This window comes from Panthera uncia, chromosome E3 (genome assembly GCF_023721935.1).
Source record: "Panthera uncia isolate 11264 chromosome E3, Puncia_PCG_1.0, whole genome shotgun sequence".
NCBI classification, from domain to species: Eukaryota; Metazoa; Chordata; class Mammalia; order Carnivora; family Felidae; genus Panthera; species Panthera uncia.
The window spans coordinates 20544478-20563675 of NC_064815.1; the positions used below are offsets into that span (position 1 = coordinate 20544478).

General features: G+C 46.9%; 1 protein-coding gene across 1 annotated transcript in view; it reads right to left on the reverse strand.

The window, feature by feature from the left end:
* Nucleotides 1-1983: 1983 nt before the first annotated feature.
* Nucleotides 1984-19198, reverse strand: part of LOC125928653 (polypeptide N-acetylgalactosaminyltransferase 17-like) — a 159029-nt gene continuing 141814 nt past the window's right edge. The window contains exon 7 of the mRNA XM_049639378.1: nucleotides 1984-2002. Within this exon, the coding sequence (XP_049495335.1) occupies nucleotides 1984-2002 (19 nt within the window). The remainder of the gene's footprint in view (nucleotides 2003-19198) is intronic.

Consider the following 19198-nt stretch of genomic DNA (forward strand, 5'->3'; position numbering starts at 1 on the left):
ACAATAAAGGACAAAAAAACAAATGGTTAAACTGATAAGAGTCTCTACCATTTTATTAGAAAAAGGTAATCAGCTTCAGGAACTCCCTGGGTCCTGTTCCCGTGCTTTAATAAAACACCTTTTCGCACCAAAGACATCTTCAAGAATTCTTTCTTGGCTGTCAGCTCCGAACCCCACAAACCCCACCATCACCCTAAAACTTCATCAGTCATGACCTCACAGTTCATGAGATCAAGCTCCACGTCGGGCTCTGGGGTAACAGCGTGGAACCTGCTTGGGATTCTCTCTCTCCCCCACTCTCTGCCCCTCCCCTGCTCATCTCTCCATGTCTCTCTCTCTCTCTCTTTCAAAATAAACATATTAAAAAAAACAACCTTATCCTTGCTTACAGTACTTTTCCCAGTCTCCTTCCTGTAAATGCTTTCCTCCACACCCTTCTTACTTTGTTTTAGTTGAACAGAACACGGCATTTAAGCCCAAATTCTAAGCCACCTCTTTGAGCTTACCCATCCTTGAGTTTCTCCCAGGTACATATAAGAGATACACATGTTAATAAGCTTCTGTTTTTTAAAACTTTCCCTTGTTATCTTTTGTTACAGGAGCCCTAGCTGACAACCTAGAAGAACAGAAAAGGAGATTTTTCCTCCCCTACAGTTTCTATTTATTTTTATCTGCCATCTGCGACCAAAAACTCTACTTAAGAAATAGAAGTCTCATGGCGGTTTAGTAAACTGCCCCCGTTGCTGTGGTCCAACACTGACATCCTTGCGTATTTGATGGAAATCTCTAGCCCCGCCTGGGTATCTGATGTGCCCATCTACTGCTCCATGCAGCTTTTAATTCAGTGGGAGAGCTCGACTTTCTCTGTTCCGGAGCAACCAAGGATCAATCAGATATGCGTCTGCTGGTAGACAGGACCAAGAGTCCCACTACACGTGTGGTGGGAAAGGATCAGCCGGCTACCGAGCCTGGCAGCACGTCTTCAACAAGCCCTCGTGATGAGCTTTGTTGTGGCGCTCTCTGGCAGGATGGGGGTAGGTGAGAACAGGGGCCGTACTGGGGAGCACAGCATGACTTCACAGAGCAGGGGGCGGGGGGTGGCTGTGTGCCCTGCCTTCTGTTTCTGCCTGCTGTTGAGATAAAATGTCATCAGCTCCTTTCTACAAAGAGGCTTATTTTAAAATGCCAATGCAACAGCACAAACATCCCTCCCCTCCCAAGCCCCACACTTGATTTCCAGAAGTGTAGGAAAGAGCTAACAGTGTGCTGGCTCCCACAATACGGCCTACCCTCAGGTCGATGGAGTCACGACATGTCATCTACCTTAACTTTCGCGGAAGCCCAAGGGGCCACGATCTCTCCTGAGACTTCTCGTGGGATCTGAGACCCACTGAAATTAACCAGACAGAAAGCGGACAAGTCCTGGGACCAAGGTTTCATCCAGGTCTACTTGGTTCCTACAGTTGACTTATTCTCTTATGCAAACATGATGACCCCTTAAAGAGGAGTCATCACCTGCTCAGGGCTGTGTTTGCCCAATGGGATTGAGGGTCCAGATGGAAAGCTTTCTCCCCAACCCAGACTGGGGAGCATGCACTGCAAGCTCATGAAAGACAGCTGTCTTCTCTGGGAGTGGAGCCATCTTTGGTCCCATGGGGTCTGGTACAGTGCCTGAATCACAGTGAGGTTCACGACACGTTTGCTGAACGAATAAATAAGACGCATAAAGACACTCATTAAAACTCAAAACACCCCAAAACACAACCCCCAAACCCAAAAAGTTGTAATACTCCTGGAACTTAGCGTCATGTGATCTTTCAGCACTGTAGCATGAATGAATTTACAGGAGACGAGCAAGTCAGTCGCAGAGAGGGTGCAGACAGAAAGAGGGACGTGGAAAGCCCAGTTAGGAGTTGGAACAGAGAAGCTGAAGGAGCCAATCAGTGTGCGTCTGCTGACACTGACCGAAGGGATCTGAAGACACTAGGCGTCCACCAGGGATCTGCGGAGAAGGGGAGAGGGCGTTGCGAGAAGAGTTGAAACAGAAACAAAGAGGAGGACAGAAGAGCACCCACACCCCGCTTACCTCCTAGCCATTCCACATCCGCTTCCCCCCCCCCCCCCCCCCCCCCCCCCCACCGGGCTATCTTACATGTAAAGGGCAGAGAACAACAAATGCCAATAGTGTGCACTTTGAATCAAGTTTGCTGATCACCCAGGGTATTACGCTAGACAAAAACAAACAAACAAACCAAACCTGGAATATAAGTATGAATGATGAGTAAATGAAATCTCGTTGGCACAACGCCCCCTCCCCCGCACCCCCCCACCCCAACCCAGGCAGCCACTCTCAACTTGAACTCGTGCAAAAAAATGTGGGCTTACCACATTTCAGGCAGGAGTCTGCGCCTTTGAGAGAGGATAATGAACAAGGCGAGCGTGACTCTTACCCTTATGGAGTTCACAGTCTGGGGCTCACTGAACCAACAAGGAGAGCAGAGGAAATGATGGCCAGGACGAGGAAGAATACGAGGAGTGACAGAGAATTGAGGGGCAGGGTCTAGGCAGAGTTGGCAATCCTCTTCAAGCACATGGAGGAAAATGGAGAAGAAGCTACCCAGGATTCAGCAGAGTGAGTGCTCTGACCACACTTCATGAAACAGAACTTGCCAGAAAATAAAGAAAAAAAGTGCAAGATGTTTTAGGCTTGTTCCAGAGCCCCTAAGCCTGTGCTGCCCAGAGATCCCCCTTCCCTTGAGACATCGCACGGAAGGCTGACAGAGCATCACCCCTGCTCAGCCCAGATCACACGACTCCTCAGGGGCAAAGTGAGCAGGCAAACACCAGGCAAAAACTGAGAAATGCATACCAACGTTCTGCCCAATGCGTAACACAGCTTCTTTCCCAATAACCATGATAAAAGTTGATCATACAGTAAGCCCTCCTCCAAAACAACCTTCATACTTAAAAAATAAACAAATTAAAAAAAAAAATCACCGCGATGCAGTTAAAGCAAGAAATTCAGCATAAATGTTTACATTTCTAAAATCTAACCACTGGGTTATTAAAAAAAAAAAAAAGACTTCCAAATAACTCTTAGATCAAAGAGAAAATAAAACCTGAAATTACACACTATTTAGAAAATAGTGACAATTCTAACACTACATATAAAAACTTATGAGCTGTGGCAAGGTCTGTTCTCAGAGGAAAACACATAACATTAAATGCTTTTGCTATTAAGCAAGACAAAAGGAAAATAAATGAATGGAGATTTCAACTCAAAGGGTAGAAAGCAAGAAACCAAGGGGAAGGGGGACAGGACAAAACAAGGTGTAGAATTCAAATAGGGGGAAAGAGAGGGACTGTACATCAGGAGCTGGTTCTTTGAAAAGGCCAACTAAATAGATTATAAAATTAAATCTAATTTTAAAAGGAGAGAAAAAAAAAAACACATAAGTGCCATTAGGACTTGAAAAGGGCTTTGACCACAAACATAAAGGAGCTTTTACATGTTTTAATGACACATGAATGGAAGAAATGTCAATCCAGAAAGCTTTCTGAGAGAGCTGAAAACTGGCATAGGCCAACCACTTAAAATCCTGGAAAAGTCAGCCAAGATTACTATCCAAAAAGGCATTAGACCTAGATTGTACTACAAGTAAATTCTGTCTTTTTTTTTTTTTTTTTGGAATACAAAAATACCAAGCAATCTGAAGTTGCCCAGAGCATAAAAGAACATGGAAAAGTTTGTCATTTTTTGGGGGGGGCAGAGGAAATGAGTAAATAATTTCTTTTAAGGGTGATGAGTATGTACTAAAATCATGGTAATGGTCGCACAACTCTGAATATACTAAAAACTCATTTAATTATACATTTTAAATGTATAAAACGTAGGACATGTGAAGTATATTCAAGAAGGCTCTTTTAAAAATTATTTTTATTTTTATTTATTTTCGAGAGAGACAGAGCGTGAGTGGGGGAGGGGCAGAGAGAGAGGGAGACACAGAATCAGAAGCAGGTTCCAGGCTCCGATCTGGAAGCACAGAGCCCAACGCGGGGCAGGGCTCAAACTCATGAACCGTGAGATCATGACCTGAGCTGAAGTCGGAAGCTTGACTGACTGAGCCACCAAGGTGCCCCTCAAGAAGGCTTTTGCTTGTTTTTTTAAAGAAATACAGCATATACACAATCAGAAGGAAAAGCTATATATAAGTGTCACTAATCAATTGAGGATTGAAAATTTTAACAAAAAATACTAGCAACTAACACACCAGTACCAAGTAGAGTTTATTCCAGGAATACAAATATGGCCCTATTTTAGATAATCTATTAATATAATTCCAAAATATTAATAAATCAAGAGAAAAATTAATCACATCGATTAATGCCAAAAGCCATGCGAAAACATTAAATATGTATTCTCAAGAAAAACTCCTACAGATTAGAAAGAAAATTTCCCGAATCTGTTATCTTCTTAAAACAAACATCCAATATTAGTTATAATGGTAAAAATAATTCAAGCATTTCATTAAGCCATCACCATCAATATTCAATATTGCTCTGTAGATTTCAACCGAGGCAATAAAAAAGGTAAACATAATGAAAGGAAATAAAAAGGCAAAGCTATGTTTATTTGTTCATAATGTGATGCTCTATCTTGAAAAATAAAATAAAATCAAGAAAGTCAACAAAAATTATTAGAACTTATAAAGACTCCAGAAATGTGGCCAGTTGTCATTCCTAATGAAAACTCTTTATCGAAGTAGAACAGACATTTTTTAAAAAGCACACAAATCTCAAGTGTTCAGCCCTGTCACTTTTCAAAAACTGAACACACCCATTTAACCGTCACCCAAGTCAAGAACCAGAAGATGACCAGACTCCCAGAATCTCCCTGTGTGCTCACCTAGTCATTACTCTGTGGTTATCTGCCCAAAGGTTAACTATCTTGAATTCTAACATTGTGGATTGGTTGTGCTTGATCTTGAAACTTCTATAAAAAGAATACAACAGTGAATACTATTTGGGATCTGGATTCTTTGATTGTACATTATATCTGAAAGATGTTAGTGCTTTTTTGTTTTGAAAAAATAGCATTAATAGCCTCAGATAATTAAGAGAATATAGCACATTCATAAAACAAGAACTGGCTGCTGTAGCAAAAGATAAGTTAGAGAACCAGTAAGAACCCTTGAAAATTAAAATACAAAAGCAGAAATAGAAAGTTTAGAAAAGAAGGTTAAGAAAATTTCCCAGAATGGATAGCCAAAAGGCCTAAAATGAAAAATGAAAAATAGGGGGGTAAAGATAAAAAAAAAAAAAAATTAGACAACTGGCCCAGGGGGTATAACACACAAATAAAACGAGTTCCAAAAATGAAGAACAAACACCACCCCCTCACACACAAATAAAGAACATCAATAATAAATATGAGTTTTCATTGGAAAGTTCTACCAAGCACCCAACACAATTAATGAAAGTAAATCCCAAAGTACATGATCAGGAAATTTCAAAATACCGGGGATAAAAGGATTTCTAAAGAGATAATGAGAAGTCACCTTCAAAGAACCAGGGTCAAAATGGCTCTGAACTTCCCAATAGCCATGTTGAAAATTAGAAGGCAGTAGAACACGGCCTTCAAAATCTGAAAGAAAAATCATTCCAAGTGGGAAGCTTGAATCCAGATATTTTTAGACATGCAAGGACTAAAAACTTTACTTGAGGATATGCATCACTAAAATGAAGGAGTAAGCCAAGAAAATAAAGACATGAGATCAGAACACGGGAGAGAGGGGAAGGGAACCCTAGTATCTGTGTTGTATTGCACAGCCAGTCCCAATGGAAAGGGCCAGAGCACTCTTGAGACTTTTCTTCAAAAAGATGAACTGGACAGAATATCTAATGTGCCTGAGATGATTGACAGGGAATTCAGACAAGAGCCAGAGGGTCTGAAGTTGAATTAGTTTAAAGTATATAGAAAACAAAGTAAACAAATAAATAGAAAGACAATGATTAAGTACAGGAAAAACAAAAAGCTGAGCAAGGGAAATAATCAACGTATACCATGGAGATCAGCAGTATGCTATTACAATAATACAAGTATTTTTAAATGAACTAAACAAAATTAGAATGTAACTATAATGGAGGATGGGGAAGAGATGAGAAGAGATGTAAAATGTGGCAGGGGTAGGTGTGAGTGAGCGATAAAGAGCTTTTCTCCTATCCCCCATAGTGGGAAGTCAAGAAATCATGCCTAAATCTCAAAAAAACAAGTAGGACTGGAAGTATGTTATTTAGAGAGAGACAGGTAGACAAAAAGGATCATTTTTAAGAGTAGAGAGTGGTCCCTTTAGAGAGTAAAGAGAGCCTTGCAGAATATAGATCAGACTTTTAAAACACAGATGTATACCATTTCCATAAAACTACAAAATAATTTAAAATACGTAAGACCCTAATGAAATATTAATCATGGTTATCAGCAGGAGTATGATGACGCGTGATTATCTAATTCTTTTTTTTTTGTATTTTTAAGTTTTTACAGTGAACGTTAAATTGACAATGAATACATAATAATACGAATACAAAAAAAAGAAGTATTTTTACAGGGTGATTTTCAAATTCCCCAGTCTCCTCGCCACTGTCCTTGTTCTTCTCTGCTGGGCTGGAAGACAACATCTGGATTAGAAGCAGAGCAGAAAATGACTCCTATTTCTTCCCCTCCTGAATGCCTATAGACAAATTATAGAGCTCTAATTTCATGGCTGTCAGCCTCTGCTCCTCCCCCCTCATATTCTTTCGAATTTGAAGTCTCTGCGATTTCAAGTTTCTTCAAGCAAAAATTCCCGTTTTGCAGGGATGTCTACAAGCATCAGGGATTTTTTTTTTTTCTGTGCATAGTTACTTTTGAGATACTGTAGGGTTTGGCAGAGGATGGTCACCCCGGTCACGTAAACATTCTCAATCCATCAAGACAACCATTCTTGACCACTTTGAGGCTTGAGAGTATATTCAAAGGGATACACAAAGATGGGGGGCGGGGTGGAAAGGTCAAGGTGCTCTTTTGGAGTCAAGGAATGGAGTCATTCCAGCCACAGAAGCCCACAGGTAGACTGGAGAAGTTCAGTCCTTATGGCAAAGTGAGGGTTCCAGCAACTTCCAATCAGAGCTCAGCCGTGGGGCGGCCAGAAATCCAAAGTGAGCCATGGAGCTGGGGCCGGGGGTGCAGGAGGCTAGCCGAGGAACGGGATTCAGAGGTGTGGTTCCAGGCCTGGGAGGTTTGGCAGCAACGATTTCCAGCAGCCTAGGACTCCCAGTGGGAGCAGCCCGGACAGAGAGACTGGACAAAGGAAAGGCCCCTGGCCGCCAAGAAGCCAGAGTTCTGGGACAGAGCACACTGGTGGGGCGGAAGGTCTCGATGTGGAGCCCCACTCCAGGAGCCTCAGGAACAACACAGAGGCCTATGGGAGCAGCGTGCCCTCCCTGGAGGAAGAAGAGTTGCAGGAATGCCCGGTGGCTCAGGGTTCAAGAGGTGGACACTGTTTCTCGGCTCACGCCGTGGGGGCCGGGACCACAGCTGGGGCCTCCGTGTCAGCCGCCGGACCAGAGTGGGGCCAAGGTCTGCAGATGAGAAAGGAGGGCAGGGATCTCAGAGGAGCTGGAGAATAAACAAGCCAGGGAAAGGCAGAGGTCATCACCGCTGTCCCCAACTGTCCTCTACAACGTGGAGCAGAAGAAGGGCCTCGGGGAAGCTATCCTTCAGAAACACTCCTCTCTTTGCTCCAGAAAAGGCACAGCCTGTGTGCCACAGGTGACAGTTCGAACACCGCCCGCGTGCTTTCCTCCTTTGGGTTACGTGACCTTCGCTCCGCTGCTCTAAGCTGCAAGGTGGGCGACTTGGGAGTTTTCTCGGGGCCTTCTCCGCCTCCTGCGGGAATGACGCTCGGCTGGGAGGAAGCCCATGGGCCGGCAGCTGAGGCTGGGATGGGTAGGGGGAGAGATGACCGAGCTCAGGCCCCAGGCCGCTGAGGCAGATGGGCCCTGACCAAGCCGAGAGGTCAGATCGCGATTAGGCCGGCCGGAGTCCTCTACTGGCGACGGTGGCCGGGCCAGGAGCTGCCAGGTGGCGCGGGGACACTGCCCAAGGGAAGGAGAGACACACAGAGACCCCGAGGCTTCCACTCGGCCACAGGGGGGCTAAGCCCACCGGTGCCACACCTGTCCCCACACCTGTCGCCACACCTGTTCTCCCCCACCCCCCACACGCCGTCTGAGACTGAGCGTTCTTTCTGGACGAGGCTGAGCGTTTCCATAAGGACAATAACAGAAACCCAGCGGCAGGTCCCTAGACTTCTGAATTGATGAGCCCGGCGTGTCACGAGGGCTCAATACATATTTGCTGGTACGTCAATGAAGGATTCCATATTCTGCACTTGTCTGTCCAAGACATTTGAAAGAAACTAAAGACTCTCCCTAACAACTTAATGGCTGGTGTGCTGTTTTATTGTCTGTGTCCACATCAGAGCATTTCACTGAGGCTACGGTGCCGGGGACAGGGTGGAAAAAAAAAACACGCATGTTAATGGCCTTTCTTTGGCCTCATTGCCTTTTTGATCCATTTACTTCATAATAACACGTCAGTCCCTGTTGGGAGTGGTACGTATAGAAGTAACAGCAGCTCCTGGATTAATAGTTATTGTCAGTTTGGCCGCCTGCGTGGCTCAGTCGGTTAAGCGTCCAACTCTTGATCTTGGCTCAGGTCATGTGCTCACAGTGTATGGGTTCAAGCCCCGTGCTGGTCTCTGCTTGGGATTCTCCCCTCCTCCCGCCCCCTCCCCCGCCCCTCCCCAACTTGGTCTCTCTATCTTTCTCAAAATAAATAAATAAACTTAAAAAAAAAACCAACAGAGTAAATGTCCGTATGATTCTCCGTGCAGGCGAAAGCCAACTTGCCGTAAACCTTCCCGAGCGATGGCAAAAAGGTATAAATACGGAAATTCACAAACTTCACTAAGTTGAGTTAGGACAGGAGACGAAGCCAGCATCCCACGCAAAAAGCTGGGACTTGCCCAGAGTGGTTCTCAGAGCCCATCCTTCCACTTGAAACCCCAGATTTGGTTACAGCGCAGGAATGGTTCAACCTACGGCCGGTTCTGTCTGCCAAACCGTCTGCAGCCACCGCGTCCGCCACTGTCGGAAATTCAACGTTCATAAAAGGCACTCGAGAAACATCGCTCTCCTTTCTCCTTCTTAGGCATCTGGGGGTCCACTGAACTTGACGCACAGAGGTCAAACTCCAAAATACCGACTTGAGCACCCTACCAGGGGTACAAAGGATGCTCCGTGCGGGTGAGATTTACCGGACCTCACACACTGCCCGTTCTCAGAAAGCTTCGAAAGGGCCACTGCTCCACACACGGCACTCGCACTCTGTTGTGCATAACAGCAGAGCAAGCTTGTCACAGCCTCTCGGCTGCTATGAGGATGGGTGACCCGAGTGGCTTAACGACCCCGGAGCCCGGACTTCGGGGAGAAAATGAAGCCCGCTGCCCCTGACTTCCCGTGTGCCTGGCTGCAGAAGCTATTTTTACAGCCACGCTGGCACCAGCGAAGACTTCCACCTCGAACTCCAGAGAGAGACTGCGAAGCGTCAACCCGAACTTCCCTACTTTGGGAAGGTCTGGGTAAAACTCCCACAGCCTTGGAAACCGTGCAGGGTCGGCAAGAGGAGGAACCCCTCGGGGATCACCACGGTAGCAGGAAATGGTCATTTACGTAGGCTGGACTGCCAGAAGTTCATTACTTGGCAGAAGTTCATTACTTGCCAAGGTAGCAGGAAATGGTCATTTATGTAGGCTGGACTGCCAGAAGTTCATTACTTGGCCACCACAACTCGGCCATCGGTACTTAACAATTAATTTCCCAGACTAACAGAGGACTCTACTCGCTCTCTTTCTAATCTAAGAGAAATGAAAGGCACATGTTCCCGTGTTTCCGTAAGAGGGAACAAAAAAACGGATAGGGGCCAGGCTCCACAAGGAGCCGCAAACGTAACAAACGCGCAACTGGCAAAGCCTGATCCGCCCTAACCTGTGGTGGAGGAGGCGAACTGTGGCCAGTGCACCGGCGAGCTGAGCAAATGGCAAAGGCTGACCGGGCTTGGGAACACGTTAGAGTCTGTCCCTTAGTCATCTCGTCCAGAGGACACCCTCAAAAACAGCGGGGAACAATCACACACGGAGGACGGGATGGGCCAGAGTTCTAAACTGCACTGTAGAGAAAACGATGGGGCAGCCGGGAATAAAGGAGGAAAGGGAATTTTCTGCTCTGAACTCAATCCGAGCGTCTTCTGTAACTGCTTTTTGGGCTTTGAGGATGGAGTGGAAAACAGAAATGTGAGAAAGGGCAGGGGAAGGAAATGCAGGAAATGGGCAGGAGAAGGAAAACCTACGCAAGGCCAGAAGATGGCACATTCTGGAGTCATCTAGAAAAGGGGGATTAAAGCTACCAAAATAATGGCTGCAGCCTACCCCTCCCCGCTCCTTCCGCAGTCACACCTCTCCAACTGCAACCGATCTGAAGGCCCGCCAGATCAATCTGGAAAATTAACGGTACCGCTGAGCCCCTATTTATGTCCAGCAATAATGCAGGAACCGGGCATTTGACTCAGAGGCAAAGCATCTTCTATTTTTAAAGCCTTTACGTTTCAAATGAAACTTATCTGCTCTCTGGCAGCCCAGCACACTGAGCCTCTTTGCAAGGGGGGAGGAAAGCCTTCCCAGCATTATTCAGATTTACCTGCTGGCTGCTATGAGCTGTCATAACACATGTTGGTTGATGGAGGCAGGTCTCTGCTTGTCATCACGGAGAACGGTTACCCTGCAAAGCCTTGCTCTGGCTCCAGGGCACTGCCTGGGAATCTTGCTTCCAAAAGCAAGGCAACCAGCAGCGATATCAGCCCGTCACGCCAAGATAAGAATTGATCTACCCAGGCTGGTGTTGAGGGTACGTAGGTGATGTCAAGAAAGACCATTTATTTCACCCAAGACCAGTGTGTTCACCAACGTGCAAGCACACTTCTGTTTTATAATGAACAGCCTCCCGGAAAGGACCGACTTGAAGGCCGTGGGACTCTTCTCTTTCTGGGCAAAAATGCTCTCGTTGAAATTGCCACTTCTTTTGTTAGCGCTCAGGACTCTGCTCCGTTCGTAGGATACCGACTAGGGCTAATCCAATGAGCAGGTCATTTGTCATAATCATTCATAACCATTCAGAGTTGTACGAATGGACCAAAAAAGAGGTTATTGCCCCCATTTACTACTGAAGAGTCTAAGGAGCAGAGAGGTAAAGCAGCTGGTCCGAGGTCCCGTCGAATGGGTCTGCAGCACATCTAGCCCTTTTGCAGAGAAGTAAACGGAGGCTCAAAGCCGGTGGTCAAATCTGGCCCCCAAACAGGTCTTGGGACCCTGGGCGATGTTTTCTCCATCCCATCGTGCTGCAGACACACGGAGTCATTGACGAGCGCTCGCTCCTAGCTCTGAGCACCGCGAGAAGGCCGCGGTCACCGGGGGATGGCTGGGCAGAGCAGACGTGTGCCATCCTCTGTTTCCCCGTGGGTGTACCTGCCGTTTTCCCAGGAAGGGATGAAGTTGAGGATGCTGCTGTGTCCTCACAGTCCCGATCAATTGCGATCACTACTAGACATTCTTTCCAGCTAAGCATCTGACCACACAGCAAATTCTGTAAAGAAGTGGCCATGTCTTCCCCTGGATACTCTCACAGGACAAGCACCCACTCATGGCTTCTCCAGCGATCGTTTTCATTCACTCCATTCTTGTTGGGGGTCTCAAAAATGCGCAAGCATGGATGAATTTGCAAAGGACTGAAGCCCAGGTGGAGTAGCCTCTATTCTGCTCTGAACAGAGGTTTATACAGAGGAGGAATCTACGAAGGTTCACGAAGCAAAGAGGAGCCAACCCCTAGGCCTGATTATATTCGGAACAATGCTTCCTGCGGAGGGGTGTAAAACCCCACGGTTGACCAGGATTGACCAAACCAACGCCTTCTATCAACTCACTGGGCTCCTCCAGGACTGGCCCCTGAGGAAAGCAAGCTGAGTTTTGTGGAGGGTTGTTATTTTTAACTGTGAAATGCCTCACGTCTTGCTTCTGTAGTAAAACTCTTCACTGAAACTGATTACCTACAACACCTCCTGCCGGATCATGAGAGCATCAATGAGTGCTTTTCATCAGAGGAGCCCAAAGCTGTGTTATGGAAATTTTCTCCTCTTGGGGAAAACACCTTTACACGCTTTACATGGTTTAGGGATGAGAAAATGAAAAGCTCATCTACAGAGGAGGGGTGACCGGCCTAATGACACAGACCCTGTTGGTGGCAAAATCGAACAGGTCAGTCCTCTGTTACTGGGAGACTGCAAGGCAGGAAAGGAAGGTAGAACTCTTCCATTGTGATTTTTCTCTTCCTCAACTGGGACAGACTTCAGATGGCCCTGGAGCTAGATTCCTTTTATGACTCTCCTTTCCTAGGGAAGGGTTTCCCAAGGGAAGTCCTAAGCACCGTGGTCTTTAATTTGTCCTTGTCCACACATGCTGCAGGACGGCCAGCATCATATACACAGTCCAGGTGGGTCAACAAGACGAGGCCCTGGCTCAGTGAGACGGTCAACTTCTGCCCAGGTTGTGCCTCGTTTTCTGAATCCCTGCTTGCGACTCGGCCGTGACAGATTCTGCTGCTCTGGGATGTGACCCCAGTTTAATTGCCCGCTGTGCTCGGTGCTGCCCTGCCACTTCCCCCAAAAGGGGGACCACACAAGACGAGGAGGCACGAGTTAATACCCAACTGTCTTCATCTTGTTGCAAGATTGGCCATCTGCTGATGGCCATCAGCTCCTAAGGTGGAATTCACATTCCATTCAATTCATCTATTTAAAGTGTGCAATTCAACAGCGCTCGGCATGTTCACAGAGTTGCGCAATCGTCTCCAGAATCAATTTTAGGGCATTTTTATCACTCCCCCCGAAAGCCCTGGACTCATCATCAGTCTCTCCTCTCCCTGTCCCTTCCCCAGGCCTAGACAACTGCTCTTACACTTCTTGTCTCCCCGATTAGTGTTTTACCCATCTTTAATCGACCTCATTGGACCACTGGATCGAGTCTGGCCTCCCCTGTTTGGTTTTTAGAACCCTCCATCAAGCGGACTTCCTGTTTTGATCTACATGGTCTCCCGTCTTTCCTCTCCTTTTTAACGCACATTCCCTACCTTTAGCTTCCTCACCGTACCCAAAATACCCAAGCTCGTGGTGAGGCAAATGGTTAACTCAGTGGACTTGGGTTGCCCAAACCTTGCACCTTCCAAAGAAAGAACTGGCTCTTCCCAGGGCCCAGGGAGGTAACTAACAAAGCCTTGAGACGTCCTGCCTGATAAGAGTGATTCTGCCTGCCTGAAGCCCTGGACCGTGCTAGTTTAAGCTCCGGGCGTGGGGAGCTGGAGACTGCGTAGCCGAGGTTAGTCACACGGCGCTCCATGACCGACCCCCCACTAAAGACCTTGCAAGCTAAGGCTCAGGTGAACTTCCCTGGCTGACCATGCCTCACACCCTCTGTGACCTCTCACCGCTAGGACACGGAGTACTGTCCACACAACTCCATGGGAGAGGATGTCCAGCAGCTTGCACCTGGTTTCTCCTGGACACCGTCCTATGCATCTGGTCCCTTTACCGATTTTCATCTGTACCCTTTGGCTGTAACAAATCGGTAATCGCGAGCATCACTGCTTTCCTGAGGTTTGCGGGTCCCCAAACACACCCATTTTCACCACCGGGCCTCTAACTGTGTTGTCTCCCGTCTACCGTGCCAGGTTGCAAGGTCCAGAAGGTCACGTCTTTCCCAGGACAGACAGCACAATGGGCAAGAGTGTGGACTCTGGGTAACCGGACCGGAATCCCAGCTTCATGCCCTACTGAGTGTGTGACCTTGGGCAAAGTGTTTGCCCTCGTGCTTTAGCAGCCCTGCCTGTGAAGTGGAGACCATACTAATACCTACCTCCAAGGGCTAGTATCAGCCGTAAATGGAAACCGCGACGTGTAAAATGTGTAAAATGCAATGCGTACAGCGTATGATTAATGCCTGGCGCATAGAAAATTCCAACATTAGCTATGGTGTCTATGAGCTCCCCCATCCACCCCTCTCACAAAGTTCCTTTCCTCCCATAAATGCACACTCACCGATGCCAAAGGGCAATTGTGCGCACTTGGGTCCTGTGTCTCTAATCAGCCTATGATCTCCTTCAGGAGGATCATGTCATTTACCAACACCGTCCCCCCAGAAGTTCCTACAATGCTGTGCACACAACTGATTCCTAAAACATATCTGCTGGTGCACAGGGAAGATCTCTCTATTTAAAAGTCTAGGAAAATCTGATTCTTCACGTAAGGATTTCCCCCTTGTGTAAGCCAGTCATCTTCCTCTAGGGAGGGAAAAAATAAATAAAACCCTTCTCTTTTATATACATTTGTGTACAGAATTTGAGATACCAGCAACCACGCATACCCAGGCCAGCCCTTTCAACTAAGAATCTAACAGCCTCTAATGGCTCCTATACCTTGTAATTATTATCAAATTATATGTTGGCTTTAAGATTGCTAATTATTAATCATCGGCCTGAATTAGGTATTAATGAGCAATGCCACTAATTGTAGGGTGACCTAACCCAGAGCAGGAAGGCACGACTGACACCTCACAGAGGGTGCCTGACTCAGCCCCAGACAGTGCCCTGGAAGCAATGTGCTGTAAAACGTCCCCTCTCTGGTGACACCTCGGACCCTTGCCGGCTGGTAAAAGGCACGGGATTTTACAGCTGGAAAGAACTGTAAAGATCAGCACTTCCCAAGCTGTGAGCGACACATCTCTGAAGACTGCTGAGTTAAGCTAGGCTTCCACGAATTCATGGTGTACCCAACCCAGGTGCCTCCAGGCTACATGGGTGATGTCCCCACGTCCTTATTTTTGCTACTATTTTTCACACGTATGTGCCTAATGTTATCGATCATAAAATTCAAGCTTATATCAAAGGACAACTGAATTCACAGTAGCTTTTTTTGTCAGGGAATTCTCACGGAAAGTTTGGTGAATGTATATTCCTGGACCCTCAAGACCGCCGTCAATGACGTCTCTGTTCTTGGTCGGCTCGCCCATTCCTATTCCTTCCGGAAATCATTCCAGAAGCTTTATTGCTTTCCTGTAACCCCCATGCAAGGCCTAGCTCTCACTCTTTTTTTAATTTTTTTTTAATGTTTATATTTATTTTTGAGACAGAGCCTGAGCGGGGTGAGGGGCAAAGAGATTGGGAGACACAGAATCCGAAGCAGGCTCCTGGCTCTGAGCCGTCAGCACAGAGCCCGACACTGGGCTTGAACTCACGAGCCGCAAGATCATGACCCGAGCGGAAGTCAGAGGCTTAACCGACTGAGCCACCCAGGCACCCCGCCTAGCTCTCACTCTTAAGGATGATTTCTCCTCCTCTTTCCTGAAGAAAATGTGGGTCACAAAGCATGAGCTCACTGTTCTTCTCTTCAAGACCAAACCACGGTTCGTGTTCTGGACCTGACCTCCTCGCCGCTCTGCGGGGTCCTTCGTTCCCAACCAGCCCCCCTGCCTCCTTCCGATGCCTTCAGACCTTCCCTCCCCTTGCTCGGTGCCCTCAACTGTTTGTACTGTGTTAAAATAGCACTCTTCGCGTCCTCATTCGGGAAGAGGATGTTCAGACAACAGATGTCATATTCAAGGAGATCAAGCAGGAAGTTCAAGAAACAGCTGACAAGCAAGTGGAGTTTAGGAAGAGGACTGTGTCAGAAGAGGCTCCCTGGAGTGAAGTGCTCCCTGGAGCGAATGGGGATCCTACCATCTGTCCCCAAGCCCGGCGGTGAGTGCTTCTGGCAACAAGAAACATCCTCACTGCCGCCTGACTCGGGCTTAGCAAAGGGAGAGTGGCCTGTAAAGTAGAGGGAGCCTTGTGGGGGGGGGAAGTCACCTCTCCCCTCCCATGCAGGACTAAGGTGTGTGAATCCTGGAAACCAGATACGGGATGCAGAAGGAATGCTGGCCTGCGGCCACTTTAAAGGTGGTCATGATGAAAAGTCACTATAAAAAAGAACGAAGAGGGGTGCTCGGGTGGCTCAGTCAGTTAAGCGCCTGACTCTTGATTTTGGCTCAGGTCGTGATGTCACGGTTGGTGAGTTCGAGCCCTGCGTGGCGCTCTGAGATGACGGTGCAGAGTCTGTTTGGGATTCTCTCTCTCTCTCTGCCCCTCTCCTGATCACTCTCTCTGTCTCATAAACAAATAAACATTTTAAAAATAAGTAAATAAATAAACAAACTACACATCACTTGATCTTTACCCACCTCCATAGGTGGGTATGCCTATGTTTCTATGCCTCACCTCTCTGAGTCTACCCCAAACATCTCAAAAGCATAATCTGCTCTCAACCCCCCCACTCCTTCATATTCAGACTCCAAGAGTCCCTTAAAATGGTTTCACCAAGGCTGTGATGAGTGGACCCCTTAAACCCAATGGTGCTTCCGGTCTTCTTGGTCTTAAGTCTTGGACTCCACGGATCATCCTCCTACCTCTCTGACCATTCATCATCACTTGCTGGTTGCTCTTACGTAGGTTCCCTCCATCCCAGAAATATTGGGGCTCTCCTTGTCTTTCTCTAAGGGACCTCTGGGCAATCTCACTCCCTATCTAATCGCTAGCCCTGATCTCTCTTCGGAGCCTCAGATGTCACTCATCCATTCATTCATTCGCTATACATTTCCAGCAAACCGACTAAGTGCCAAGGGAGTAATTAGGCACTAGGGATACAACTGTGAACCAGTCACAGTCCTGGCTTCCTAAAGCATATAGTCTCGTGGGTGATAAAGAACGGTAAAGAGAGGCTCTCCAACTGGGAGAGCCAAGTGGAAACACCTAGCAGTGGTTCTTAATAAAAGCCCTGTCGATCATTAAGGCATTCATAAACTGCATGAAACTTCACGCAAAGTTCTGTCCGCTTGTATGTGTTCAGGGCTGATATGATCTACGCCTTTCATTAGATGATCCAAGAGGCCTTTGACACGAAAACGTTTAAAATATGCTGGTCTGATGATAGGTTACTGATGTGACATTGGACTTGATGGCACTTTGGAGAAAAATCGGGGCTCAAGACAGATTTGAGACCCTCCTCTGAGAGGCGAGAGTTGGCTCATGGCTCCTCAAGGTCTTTCACTGGAGAACCTCAGCAGCAGAGGGCAGCGACATATTGGAGGTGACAGCGGGACCTCGCATGGCTTAACTCAAGCTCTAAAACTCTGAGTAACACTGTCCCCAAATCCCCCAGTCATGCGGTGCCCACAGCTCCCAGCGTGAGAAGCATGGACCACAGCTGTCCCGGGAATGATACAGGTCTCCCAGAGCTTTGAAGAAGAGGCATTTTTTTGGCCAACATTTAGAAGTCAGAAGATTTCATGCAATGATCTGGATTTGTGTTTTCTCTTAAAAGTCGGAGGACCCGGGGGCACCTGTGTGGCTCAGGCAGTTAAGCAACCGACTTTGGCTCAGGTCATGGTCTCACGCCCCGCGTCGGGCTCTGTGCTGACAGCTCAGAGCCTGGAGCCTGCTTCAGATTCTGTGTCTCCCCCTCTCCCTCTGCCCCTCTCCCACTTGTGCTCTGTTTCTCTGTCTGAAAAATAAACATTAAAAAAATTTTTTTTTAATTTAAAAAAAGTCTGAGGACCTGACAAAAGCCAGCCTGTGTCCCCATCCCCCAGCCCAGCACCATCCCCCAGGGCGGGGCTAAGAGCAGCTGCCTCCTTATTGGTGAGCCTTCTCTTCAGTCCCCACCTCCCCGCCCCCTCATACACTGGGACTCTGCTCTCTTTCATGGCACCTGTGCTCTCTCCTTGCCCGAAACTTGGGAAATAAACTGTTTACCAGGCAGGAGAAAACACAAAACAAAACAAACAAATATGAAAAAGGAAAAGAAGTAAAATGAAGGATGTACATTTTCTTAATGGAAAAAATCTCCTACGTTATTGTTGTCTGCTGGGAAGATTCAGTATCCACGGCCTCATCCAGTCTAATGCCATTTGGATTGTCAAAATGTTCTCCTCGTTCCATCCTTCGCCAGAATAAAATCATTACTATTAAAATATTAGAATCACAGTGGGGAGGGGGAAGCCACCATGTCCCAACATTTAAGAAATCACATCGTATCTGCCTAACAGCATCAGAAGGGCCATAAGAATTCCTTCCTACAATTAAGTATCCCCATCAACTATTAACAAATTAAGCATTTCGTAAGTTAGGCTACATTAAAAAGAGATCATCGGTATTGGGTTCTGTTTTGGGCATCAGAGATATATGTAATATTAATGACTCGTGATCACAACTCTATTTTCCTGAGTCTCTTTTAAGTGCATATTAATCATCTGTTAATGTTACCATAACTCATTAAATACAAGCTACATTTTTGCCTAGCGCCTTTCGTCCATGGGGGATAGCTAGGTTTTCAGGGCATGTTACAGCGTTAGGATGCACCCGCTTCTTTCCCTCTTGTGTGGCTAACACCACCGTCACACCTCCATTCTCTTATCGGTCAAGGCTGGAGGTCAGCCTCCCCGTGCGTCAGGGATGAAGCACCCTTTGTGTTCCGTTCAGTAGTGTTAATTGCATTCAAGTTATCGTGCAACCAGTTTCCAGAACACTTTTCATCTTGCAAAACTGAAATTCTATAACCATTAAATAACAACTCCCCATCCTGTCTTCTCCCCAGCCCCTGGCAACCCCCCTTCTACTGCCCGTCTCTATGAATTTGGCCATTCTAGGTACCTTCTATGAGGTATAGTATCCGTCTTTGGTAACTGGTCTATTTCACTTGGCATAATGTCCCCGTGGTTCCTCCAGGCCATAGCATGTGTCAGAATTTCCTTCCTTGTTTAAGGCTGAATGATATTCTGCTGTAGGTATAGACCACATTGAATCCATCCATTCATCTGTTGGTGGACATCTGGGTTATTTCCCCCTTTTGGTTATTGTGAATAATGCTGCTGTGAACACGGGCGTACAAATATCTCTTCGAGAGCCTCCTTTCAACTCTTTTGGGTATGTACCCAGATGTGAAAATTACCACATGGTAATTCTACTT